At 36.7% G+C, this 13,342-nt stretch overlaps 1 protein-coding gene across 1 annotated transcript; it reads left to right on the top strand.

Moving 5' to 3' along the window:
* The first annotated feature begins 2,621 nt into the window (after positions 1-2,621).
* Positions 2,622-12,317, top strand: LOC145424237 (uncharacterized). Its single transcript, XM_080297365.1, has 10 exons — positions 2,622-3,549; positions 4,408-4,533; positions 4,632-4,795; positions 5,224-5,317; positions 5,467-5,589; positions 7,136-7,177; positions 7,508-7,585; positions 8,430-8,513; positions 8,930-8,968; positions 9,795-12,317. Exons 1-10 carry the CDS (start codon positions 3,531-3,533, stop codon positions 9,842-9,844), a joined length of 819 nt encoding a protein of 272 aa, XP_080153491.1. The 5' UTR covers positions 2,622-3,530; the 3' UTR covers positions 9,845-12,317.
* The last annotated feature ends 1,025 nt before the right edge of the window (positions 12,318-13,342 follow it).

The raw sequence follows: 13,342 nt of genomic DNA, 5'->3' as shown, positions 1-13,342 counted from the left end.
TACACCGATCTTGGCACGTCCAAATCCATAGACACACACACCCACAAAAAACAAAAAAAAACAAAAAACAAACAAACAATGAGGGTACATGTTTCAAACAAAGAATCAGAAACAGAATAAATTCAGACTATCAAATGATTATGTTTAGCTTCATGGAAATTTATTCAGTAAGTTGGAGGGAAAATAAGTAAAACAACAGAAAGGAGATTTGTTATCTATTTAAATGCTGTGTCTTTATCGGCTCCTTTTTTCTCTTCATTTGTAGGCAAACAGAGAGCGTTTGATAAGCTGTCAGCTGGAAAACCCAGTCAGCTATGAATACAGTGACAAAAATCCTGAATCCACTCAGTGAGTTATCAGCTCAACAAATTATATATGATCAAATATTACCTTTTATATATGTCAAACAACAAAGACTGCGGTAGTGCATCTTTTTTTAACCACTGATACATTTTTACACGTATTTAAAGACTAGAAAACATTGTTCTTTCAAAATTAATTTATAATTTAAAATGTTTTTTAGGGAATCGGGCATTACTGAGTTTACCATTTGTATGGATTCTGGTGTTCCCATTTGGCCTTATTTGTTGTAAATGCTGGTAAGAATCCACAAAAGATTACTCTGTACAAGTTTATCAGCATTATTTTATTATATTGCATTGTTTTCACTTATTAATTTTATTTAGATATAATCTGATAGACTTTTTTCATTTTATTTTACTTTAGTTCTTCTTTGTGATTCATCTTTGCGCTGTAACATATCTCTGCTCTAACTGGTTGTCTTTTTCTTGTTGTCCACCTAAAAAGTTGTCGTACGTGCAGGACCCGAAGACACTGCTCCTCCACCAACACTGTGAGATAGAGCAGTGCTGGATCAAAGTGTAACAATGACGATAAAGAGTTGGTGTTACATAAACAACTGGAGAAAAGTCTGCCTTAACTGATCCTGGAAATACAGGTAGAAAATAATATGGAGGCTTCAGAAGACCGAAAAACACAAAATCCAAAGAAAAATCTATGTATATATTATATGTGATAAATAGTAGTAATAAATAAAAGAATAGTCAGAAATAGAGTCAGAAATATTTCTATCAGGAAAAAAGTAAAGCAGTTTGGGCAAAAAACAAAACAGATTAAAGTCAAAAATTTGTACACTGGGAAAGTTTATTATGGAAAAAATAACTATATATATATATTAGATATGTGTGGTTTTTTTTGTCAGAGTATCAATGTCCATAATGTGTTGTACAGATAAAGTTCCAGAAGCATCATATTTGTAAAATAAGGAGAAAAATGCAATAAAACTTTTCATTATAATTAATATGACATACATTTATTGATCTTCGTTAACATAGTAACATTTTCTTGTTTTTTAATGTTGTGTTATTATTAATCAGTCTGGGGTGCAGTCAGGACTCAACAACTTACTGGGGCAAATACCAAACTGGAGAGGTTTATTCTTCATGTGCGAAGAAAAAAAAATGCATTTCAATACTTTATAAAATTTGTAAACACTATAAATAGCCGTGTTTTTCCAGTTTAGCTTTTGCTGGGCCAACAGTGCGTACTTGGATAAACGCATGTTTGCATTTCAGTCGGAAGTTGTAAATTCAGCAGCAAGAAAATACCAAGTGCAAGAAAACAGTCAGTGTTTTTTTTTCCACCAGCTGCACTTTTAACAAATCTGTTTTATTGTTGATCATTACATCGAAAAGGCAGAAAACCTTCACATGTAGCATTTTCTTAAGTAAACAACTTTAATATCCTACATTTTTATAATTTAGATGATTTCTCTAACCCTTGGAATACTTTGAATATTTCACACATTTCCTCTGCTGTGAAGTTTATCAGTACTGATTGCATCAGGAACAACACTAATAGGAGGAAGGCAGAAGAAGAGACTGACACCAACATTTCACTGGTCACTGGGACACATATGGTGACTGTTTGAACATGTTAATGGTACAAAATGCGGTCTGTGATGCACTGATATGTTAGTGAGATGTTTCTGGAGGCTTAAAAAGAAGAAACACTTCATGTGCACTATTTCACTGCAAGTGGATGATAGCCTTTTCCATTGCTATGTTACTGCTGTGGATGGCTAAGCTGGCTTATTTAAATATTATCATTCAGTTAAATATTAAGTATTTGAGTTTTTATTGACAAATCAGTCCAGTGCAGAAAACAATGGGCTGCGTGCTGTTACAAGTTTTTATATGAAAAATGGAGCTTCAAAAGACTTAAGCATTACCTTGCGTTGGACAGACCTACATAACTAGAAAAGTATATTGGACACAGAAAAGAGAAATGTAACTGTACAAAGAGCAAAATTTGTTTAAAGGTTTATATGAAATTTATCTGTATTTTATACTGTTAAACGTTTAATTAATTTTGCTTATGCTCCAAATAAATTCACTTAATAAATTAAACAATTAAATATTGCCCACTGTTTTTGTTCTATGTCCCCATAACAAACACACAAGACCCACCCTGGTAAATGTGGTTCGGAACTGTCAGTGAAATCTGGACTCTCATTCAGGAGGTTAGTAAAGGGAGTAAAGGGAGGTTCCCTATAAGGAAGAAGGGAATGTCCCTTTGCTTACGTCACGGCTGTACGTGAAACTTTCACTTTCAGTTTGCGTTCCCTCGCTGCCAGTGGCGCAGTTAATACGTAGTGATTAGTTTTTCTCCGCTTCTCATTTCCCTTCAGCTTAGTTATTTTTTATCGGCAGCTCACGTATCCTGGTATTGTTACTTGTATTATCAACCTTCTCTGTTGTTGTCCGGGTCGGTTTTTACTCTTTTAAGAAGATGTTTCTGTCGAGGCTCTGGATTCTGATCTCTCTCGCGATTGGAGCCGCCTCAGTTAAGTTGTCTCTAAAGTTTTCTAAAGGCATGTTATACTTTAAATATAGCCTCCCATTGAAGGCGTGTATTTTATACAAATATAACCTATAATCTCATATTTCAAGGTTTTACATGCATATAAGTAACAGTGATTTTTTTGTAAGAGGTGTATGGCAGCCATTTCTTTTTTGCTTACCATTTTGCCCTCAGCCTCCCCTCCCCGCCGTCAGAGCGGCCATTTCCAAGTCACATTTAAGCCAATGAATGCAAAATACTGCAAAACAACAGCACTATAAAATCTCTAAAAAGTAGCTCACACTGGTGGTTAATTTCATAACTTCATCGATTGTTATGTCAATTTCATAAATGTTTTAATGTTTAACTTTTAATCAAAAGTTTTGTTGATGAAGCTTAAAGGCAAACATCAAGTGCAGCACACAGAGGGAAACTTGTATTTGAATAAAACATTTACAAGATTAAAAATTGTAACATGAAAAGTTTTTTTCATTCATACAATTAAATTTGAGAAATCAAGTTGATCTTGGTTTCATTTTGCAGTCACCTATGAGAAACTGGGGGGTGAAGCTCTCCTAAAACCAGGCACAGTGTCTGGTACCATCACCAGCATCACCTGGAAACACGGCCCAGACATTGCTGTGGAGTGGTATGGAAAGGAAACATTCATGTACCGGGAGTTCAAAGGTACACTCACTCAAGACTTACCAGAAGATAGATACAGATCATGTAGAGCTATGAAAAAGTATTTGCCACCTTCCTGATCTCTTAGTTTTTGTCACAGGTGTCAGATTTAATATTACGCAAAGATAATCCGGATAAAAACAAAATGCAATTTTTAAATGATGATTGTACACTGATGCTGTCATGCTGCCACTTTAAAAAAAATCTTCTGTTTCACCCTCATTCAGTGTTTTTGGTACATTGAAAGGAAAAGATTTAAACAAATTTAAAGAAGAAAAGGAGCAAAAACCAAAAGCATAACTTAAAGTGTTCTTTGTTTAGTTTTGTCATTCAATTTTACCCCTGAGCTATAAAAGGCTGATGGGATGTTGTCATCCCCCTGCCAGGTGGGTGGGCAGGCCATGTGGTTACCTAAGTTTGTGAATGCAATAACTCGAGAACAAAGTGATTTAGGACTTTCACATTGATATCATAGGTGTATGACGAGTTCCAATCTCAGCTTCTCTGAATTCAAGGTCAGAGGTCAGGTTTTCTGAAACTCTCGTGAATGTGATTATTCAAGAAGAAAGACACATAGGGAGGTTAAGAGGTAATCGTGGCAGACGCCAGTATTTTTTCAGATTAAGATTAATGACATAAGGAATTCTGTCAATTTATTCCTGTTATTCATGTGTTTAATTAATATGTTAACTAACTGAAGCAAATGCGAAAGTTTTAGTGACATTTATAAATAAGTAAGAAAGGTACAAATAAAACATTATCCCATCAAATATAATAACATGATATGAATATTTGTTTTCTTTATGTATATCTTAACATGCCCTTACACTGTGAGAAATTGTGTAACCATCATGCTTTTAGATCGGTGTAAGCTTGATTTTAACACTGGAGCGCTGACCCTCTCAAACCTGACTGTAAAGGACAGCGGCAACTACACAGCAGAGATCAACAACAAAGTCATGAGCCCGACTGAAATCACAGTTATCTGTAAGTGGAGGAATTTGGACTGAAGTTTGCTTTGCATCATTTGTTTTTCACATGATTTTAAATAAAGAGCTTGTTTGTTTGCTCCCTTTTTCTATCAGCTGCTGTCCCCAAACCAGCAGTCTCCACACAGTGCAACTCTGAGGAGACCAGGTGCACTTTCACCTGTGAAGCCAACGTCACAGTTGCTGAACCAGTCACCTATTCGTGGATGGTCGATGACGAGAAGATAGACGAGTCAAGCAGAAGTCTTGAAAAAGAAAAGGTACAGACAGGATCTACTTGTTCACATAAGTCAGTTGCTTATTTTATTTTATTTTATGGACAGTTTTCTACCTAAAACACAGTGTGACAGTCAGGAAGTCAAAAACTGATGGACCTGTGATATTAGTTAGCCAGACAGCAACAAACTATATAGTGGATCTGACCCAAGTCTATTTTTTATTGCATTAATAAAACAGTTTACTATAGTTTATAACTATTTCATATGGTTACTTACATACTTTTATTTTGGATTTTCTGTAAATGGAGTTAAACTTTATCAGGGTGTATTTTGGCATCTTTGAATCGGTCTCTGGTGCTGTTGATGTTAATCTGTTGATTCTCTACAAACGCAAACATGTCTCGAATCTGTGTAAAATACAACAAATGTGTTTTTATTTATGAGCTTCTTTATCTTCTTTTAAATTCTAGGATGATCCAGAGATGGTTGGAAAACCAATCAGCTGTCAGCTGAAAAACCCAGTCAGCAGTGAACGCAGTGATGATGTCATCCCATTCACAAACAGTGAGTCATCACACCAACACACATCTTCATATTTATTGATAGTAACAGATTGATTATAGTTGTTTTGAAATTTTTCATTTAAAGATTAGGGTGTATCATTCCTGTAAACATTTGTAGTTTTATTCACTCTTTCTTTCATTTCCTTGTAGGTATTTGGTCGGGTGTGATCATAGGAGTGATTGTAGGGATCGTGATTGTGATTGTGATTATTGTGGTAGTTGTGTTACTCATCAGGCGCTGGCGCAGATGTGGAAGCAAAACTTTAAATGAAGGTAAGACTCCACAAAGCATGATCATGATTTTATTACATTTCACAGTTTTCTTTCATAGTTTTACTTTTTAATGTTCAGGTTTCAACTTCTTGAGATCCTTTAGTTTAATCTTTTATTTAATGTGATTATTTTCTGTTGAGCTTCATTCCTTTGTGCAGTTTTTGCATGTATGAGCTGTTTTATTCTGACATATTGGCTTATACTTTATTTTTTTCTACTTTATTTAATCTGTTATACATAGTTTGTTATCTGCAGTCCAGTCAGTGTTTTGCCTGCTTCACCAACAGGAGTTCTCAAACTTCTGGAATGAAATGTAACTTATTAACTCCATTGATTCAATTCAATTCAATTTTATTTATATAGCGCCAAATCACAACATAAGTCGCCTCAAGGCGCTTATTGATGTGGTCTGTCTGTGTAACACTGACTCTAAAGAGAAAATGCCAGTTATTGCTTTTTGGTTTTGATTCCTAAAAAGGATGAAAGGCTTCTAAGTAAGTTGACTTTTGAACTATGGAAACAATATATAGACAGTCAGCTACAGTTTCTCTGTCCATGTGTGCTTCTTTATTTCAGAAATGTCAGATTTTATTTCTAATGTCTTTTAAACTGCAGCCAGTGATTTTTATAGAGCTAATGCATAAGTAAACTCCTGCAGCAACAATACAAAGAGTCTAAAAGTAATATTCCTGAATCAGCTGGTGATACAAATAACTGAAGCTTTACTAGTGATTAAATGCATTACAGATTAATGTTTCACTTCTTTTTTCTTAAATTCTTAGATTGAATCTTTGCTCTGTAAGAGGTTATAAAATTGTCACGTGCTCATGTCATGTAATAGAAATGCAGCAAATATTTTCAAAAGCTGAAACAAGAGGAAAATGAATTTTCAGCTTTTATCTTGACTGACTTTATCTTTGACTCCATAAAAATATCCTGTTGTATTAAAGAAGCAAACGAGACAAACCTGCACTACAGAGAGTGTGAAAAACCTGTGACTCATGATTCATTCCTCATAACGAGAACAGTTTCAGAGTTCACCAGAATCTGTTGAGGTCACCTTCTCTTTACAATTTCCTCTGTACCAGTCATCAAGTCAGATCTGTAGGTTCATTGTTAATATAATCATGTAGTTGCTGTCACTATTTGACTTTTAATAGTGCAAATTTGGCAAAATGCAAACAAGCATAAGGTCTGTTAATGCCTGCATTTGGCAACTTGTGCCTTCAGCTTTCCAGCCTTAAAAATATTTCCAGAATGTATTTGTTAGTAACACAAAGTCACACTTTTGAAATCCCATAAAGATGTAAGTTTCACATAACCACATATATACATATGAAAACCTAAACATTAAAGCAAAGAGAAACTGCCAGTCGTAGTCAGTCATGATCACTAATGAGAAGCCCCATTTATTCAAGATTTCAGTGAGCATTTGTGTATATTTGAGCCTGTATGGAGTAGTCAAAATGAATGAAAAACTTGTTTGTTTTTGAAGTATTTTATAAGGAGTGAACATTAAGCATTGTGCTCTCGCTGTTTCTAACAGTGGAATATAAGGAGCAGAATTCCCCACAAACCAGAAATAATGGTGAGTAAAACATAAATCACAAATACATAATCAACAGATTTCTTTCTGCCTTCTTTTTCTTAAAGGTCAAAAAGTCTGTTGACCTTTATAAAGACTCTAGGGCCATTGTCCATTTGTAGTGCTTAGAGGAGGAGGAGTTAGGAGTCCTCCTGCTTGGTGAAAGTGATTCAATGGTCCTTCACAGGAACACAACATGACTCACATGTTTATGTAGGACATGTTGTGAAGCACGAAGCTGCACCCACAGATACTTAAAAGCAGTCAGCAGAACATGTGCTGTGATTCTGACTGTTTTTAATCATTTCAATCATCTTTTTTGTCATTTGACAGGAGTACAACAAAGTAGTTCAGAGATCATAAATGAACCAGCCCAAGAAACAGAGTTCAGAGCTCTCAGCAATGAACCAGGTGAGTAAACTGTAATGTCTCAGCTTTCATACTCGTTATTTTCCAGGTTTTTCAGTGAGTTAACGCACACGTCTTTGTGTTTCATAAGTGTGTATTGAAACTTATGACAAATAATTTTAGGGCAGTTTATTCAGTTTGTTCAGGAAAAACCCACACTGGAGATCTCCAAAACTCTCAAAACTTCATGTATCAAATATGATATGACGGTCTTACAGGGTTAATGACTCTTTTCTCCTGGGTGGAATGATTGTACAGCAGACGTCTTTAATGACTTTAAAAACAAGAATCATGTGCACACGTTTGAATTTCTTTAGGATTTTCTCTAATCCACTCAGGATCAGCAGCACACATACACCCACTGATATTTGGGTAAATGTCTTTTAGCATGTGGCACCTCAGCCAGATGCTTTTGGTAGTCATCGCCAAGGTTGTGGTGTAATTCTGTCTAATATGTGACCGCTCTTCGTGGCAGAACTGGTATATTTTCGATAAAGTTGAGGTCGAGGCTTTGGGAAAGTTTCCCACTGTCCTGAATATTGGTCAGTCCAACGAGTGCTGTCCAAAACATGCTCTTTATGCGGCAAAGAGAAACTGCCAGTCGTAGTCAGTCACAATCATTAATGAGAGACTAATGGACAGTGTAGCAACTTTAGCATCACTTATTTAAAAAGTGAATGCACATTTATATATTTGATCCTGTGTGGATTAGAGAAAATGTAAACTAAAATGTTTGTTTGTTTTTTTCCTGAAATATTTTATCAACCAGGAGCAGAATTTGTGAGAACATGTGTTGTGATTCTGACTGTTTTTAATCATTTCAGTCATCTTTTTATTCATTTCACAGAAATGGCACAACGTTCAGACTCCCCACATGAATCCGGACCAGCCCAAACACCTGCAGAGCTCAGAGCTCTCAGCAATGAACCAGGTGAGTAAACTGTAGTGTCTCAGCTTTCATGCTCGTTATTTTCCAGGTTTTTTCAGTTGGGTGTAACAAAAGTGAAGATGTGTTTGGATCCTATGTTGCATTTATTAAGGTAGCTATTTCAAAAGTGTGTTGATTTACAATGAATATTGTTTTTAATATTCATTGTACTTAACAATTTTACATAGAAATGAATTTATTTATTTTAATTTTAAAGTCTCGTCTTTTTAAATATGACCTAAACTTATCGGCCAAACCTGTGATGCTTTATTAGGTACATATCTGGCCACTTTGGTAGATATACCACTGGCCACTTTATTAAGTAGATCAGTAGCCACTTAATTAGGTGTTGCAGTAGCCAACAACTCAACAGATGAGCCAGGATGGTCATGACATACACTTCTGTTATTTTCCTACAGAGAAGGAGAGTTTGCTTCCTAAAGACACCAATGGAACTGGTGAGTACAATCTGAAGTTTTCCTGAGCACTAGGATCAGACACCATGTTCCTCTGTGGTTACTTATATTTGGGTAAATGTGTTTTAGCATGTTGCATATCGGCCAGATGCTGGTTTAGATGCAGATGTGGTATAATTCTGTCTAATATGTGACAGCTCTCCTTGGCAGAACTGGTAGATTTTCAAAAAAGTTTAGGTGGAGGCTTTGGGAGATGTTAATCGACAGTCTAGTAACTTTAGCACCACTTAGGAAAAAATAATGAATGTGCGTATGTACTTGACCCAGTGGGGATTGGAGAAAGTCTCAAATAAAATGTTTGGTTGTTTACTTTTTTCCTGAATTATTTAGTCAAAACTGAGCATAATTTGTGTGTTCAATGCATTTTTTAACGGTCAGCAGAATGAGACAACAGAAACCGGTAATGAGGATGTTGAGTCCTATAAATTACAAATACAGAATCGACAGTCAAATCTGAGTTCTTTGTTAAGAAGAAGTTTGCTGACCTTCATAAAGACTCCAGGGTCACTGTCCATTTGTAGTGCTTGCTTTGTCCAAGAATGACGGACATGCTTCATTTGTGAATATGTGGCGGTTGTTATGCTTGTGACTGCACATTAAGCCTACCAAACTGATGCACTGATTTTACCCGCAGTTAGGTAGCTTCCTTCTGCTGGCTCAAAGTGATTCAGTGGTCCCTCACAAGAACACAACGTGGTTCACATATTTGTGTAGGATATGTTGTAAAGCACGAAGCTGCACCCACAGATAGCTAAAAGCAGTGTGTCAGAGGAATCATTGTGGTGAAACCTTTTTCCTCATTTAACAGACACGTCTGAAGAAGGGACACCCGGACTGGAGGAACATCCAGAGGACTAAAGCTGAGGACCAGAGGATCGTCCCCTTTGACAGTGACTTTTGCACAAAAATGACTTATGAGATAGTTACAAAGTGCACACTGTTCGAGAAGGGAACACAAACGTTACTGCATACTTGAAATTTACTGTGTCACTAAACAAACTTATTATTGTTCCTTTCTATTTCTTTCTATGATATTTTGGACCATAAGTTATGAGTTTAGGTGTTTCTTAGCTCAGGTCTTGTTGAGCGGACATTATGATGCTCACGCTTATGCTTCCACAAGTGTCTGTCTTTGAGTCAGAAATCCAGCAGTACTGGCATTTGAATGTTTCCTGCTGGACTTTTAGCACATCTTATTCATGGCAGCTGACTTCTTCGCTATGCAACAACTTTTTTACCCTCATGGAGCACTTAAGATGTGGCTGTATCACAGGGGGTAGAGCAGATCATCTACTAGCTGGAAGTAGGTAGTTTCATCCCTGCCTGCTCCAGTCTGCAAGTCTAATTCTTATTGGGCAAGACAATGAAGCTTGCTGTGCTATCCAATGTGTTCAGAGTGAGTGTGCGTGAATGTTAGACAGAAAGCATTTGGGTAGAAATAAGTGGTATGAATGAGACATGTTTAAAACCCTTTGAGTGCTCATGTAGAGTAGAAGAGCCCTGTTTACCATAGTAACTTGGGACAGGTTTAGTTTTAATTGTAATTGGACTCATGAAAGAAGCCTGAACACGGGGGATACATGTAAGAAGAGGTTAGCAGCAGTGTGACCTCCAGAAGCATCTGTGATGTTTCGAAACTTGAAGTGAAAATGGGAGTTAAAGATTTGAGGAGACAAACTAAAAGCAGTGTTAGTGAGTGACAGATGAAGGAGTTGGGTACATTACAACAGGGGTGTCAAGCTCTTTGTACTGTAGTTCACATACAGTTCTGCTTAGAGTGAGTAGATCCCAAAATTAATTTTGGTTATTTCTCCTCTTTTTGTTTTGAATAAATTATGATAAACACTGTAGTTTTGACAGAACACAGAGTATATGCTTCATTTTCTCAGAGATAGTATCATCATGTTAAAAAAAGTTAAACTGTATGACTTCGAAACCACTGTCTCGAGATGTGGGACGGAGGAGAAAGAATAAAGATGTGATGCAGTCCCAGTTAAGGAGGGACATCTGGTACCACTACTTTAGCAGGTTTCACTGCATTATAAGGTTTTTCCTTCTTCAAGTATGAAGAAGTATATTCTGCAAGACGTTCACCTGAGCCAGAGCTAAGATATTAGAAAAGCTAAAACTGTACATTTGAGTGAAAAATACATCAAAGTTTGAATGCATTTCCCTCCTCTGTGCAGTAGGCTGCCTCTTTCATCAGCCTGGCATTAACATACTGAGAAATGTGACTAATTATTGTCTTGTCTGCAGCGTTCACACTTTAGAAAACCTTCAAGTGAGCTGATTCTTGTCCTGGCCTGTTGTGGCTTGTTTGACACCCCTGCAGTAGAGGGTTAGCAAAACACAGCCTGAAATGTCCTTTCATTTCTATTATGAGATATAGGAAATTAAAAAAAAAAATCCTTAGCTTTATTTTTGTTATTTCAGTATTGTACCAAAAAGGGATTTTAGTGTCTGGTGCTACACTGAAGGCGACTGTTAGTGGTGCAAAATGCTTCATCGCACTGATGCTACCTGGAATGCACTGTCAAAATATGCTTTAATTTCAGTGTCACCCACACACCAACTGTGACTGTTTGAACTCATTAATAATACAAAAAGCTGCCTGTAAATTTTTCATACACTAGAGATACTGTGCCGATGTCTCCACGCTCAATCTTCCAGAAAGACTTACAGATGATTAATGTAAAATGTCAAAAATCTGACCCATGATACGTTTTTAATAATTTATATTACGTATTTATGAATGTTACGCTGCTTCGGATTTACATGGGTTACACCGATGGAGGGACACCACACACACAGCTGTTCCATCCATCCATCTTTTCTCTTCAACTTATCCAGTTCAGGGTCGTGTGTGTGTGTGTGTCTAATAATGGATAGTTTGCTTTAATAAAAATCTTTAGCTTAGATAATCATATGAATTTGTATCATGTGTTTAAAAAAGCCTCTGGTTGCACATTGATGGTTTTAAAGAATGTGGTTATCTGTGTACATATGTTTATACTGTTTATATGTGATTTCTATTTATTATTTACATTGCTGAAACTTTAGATGTAATGAAATATGGTGTTAGCATTACTGCAAACACTAAAGTGCCTCTTTCTGTTTGACACCTTTTATCTGTATGCATCCTTTTAATTTGAGCTTTTTAAACCCCAAACATCAACTCATGGGTCCATTCTAAGTGTTTACACATTGCTCTAATGTCCAACACATTTACTGCCATGAGAGAGCAATCTGGTCTCAGGTGCAGTGCAAATGGTGTGTGACAAGTGATTAATTTTATTTTAACTTGTCAAAACAATAAATTTCTTATGTCAAAGTAAGAGATTGAACTTGTGTTTCAATGAAGTGATTTACTCTGCATTTTCATGCCATACAAACATGTTGGGAAATTGTTCTTACGACTCTGATATTTTCCTGTGTTTTAAAGTGCATCCCACCCAGCACATCAGCTGTTACCCTCAGGAAAGCAGTAGCAGACAATAAAAGCCTGTGTGGAAAACATCCCAGTAGTCCAGCTTCCTCACTTTTCCCCCCAGAAACCCTCCAGTAATGGTAGAGTAATGTAGTGGAAGAAGTACTCTTAATTATGGAGTTAAGTAATAAATTCAGGGTGGTTCTAGGATCGAGACATGCAATGAATAATGCTTGCAAACATATCCAGTCCTTCTCACCTTTATAAGCCACAGTTCAACTGGGTTCACATTTTAATGTTAACTTTGAAAGCAGCCTAACTATTTGGATGACCTATTGTAGTTGCTAATTAATGAATATGTTCTATTTATAACATGAAATCATCATCAGTGAATGTGAGCGAAACAGAAGCTGCAAGCTACTTTAACTTTGTGTCCATTCTTACCTCTTTCTGTTTGCTCTTTCCTTATCTTCATTCTTCTTGTTTGTGCTGTCGCCAAAAGGTAAATGTAACAGAGAAACAGTATTTACAGCCTAATAACCCTCTACAGTTCGCATACCGCCAAAACAGTTCCACTGATGATGCCATAGCCCTGACACTACACACTGCCCTGTCACACCTGGAGAAGAGAGACACGTATGTGAGGATGCTGTTTGTAGATTACAGCTCAGCATTCAATACCATCGTTCCCTTGAAGCTGGACAGGAAACTGCAGGATCTAGGACTGAGCAGCTCCCTCTGCAGCTGGATCCTTAGCTTCCTGTCTGACAGACGCCAGGTGGTCAGACTGGGCAGCATCACCTCATCCCCCATCACACTGAACACTGGTGCTCCACAGGGGTGTGTACTGAGCCCTCTCCTGTACTCACTCTACACCTACGACTGCACAGCCACTAACAACTCCAACATCATTGTGAAGTTTGCGGACG

Source organism: Astatotilapia calliptera, chromosome 23, assembly GCF_964374335.1.
Source record: "Astatotilapia calliptera chromosome 23, fAstCal68.1, whole genome shotgun sequence".
Lineage (NCBI taxonomy): Eukaryota > Metazoa > Chordata > Actinopteri > Cichliformes > Cichlidae > Astatotilapia > Astatotilapia calliptera.
Note: the sequence above shows the minus strand (reverse complement) of the source record. Positions and strands in the feature narration are given on the sequence as shown.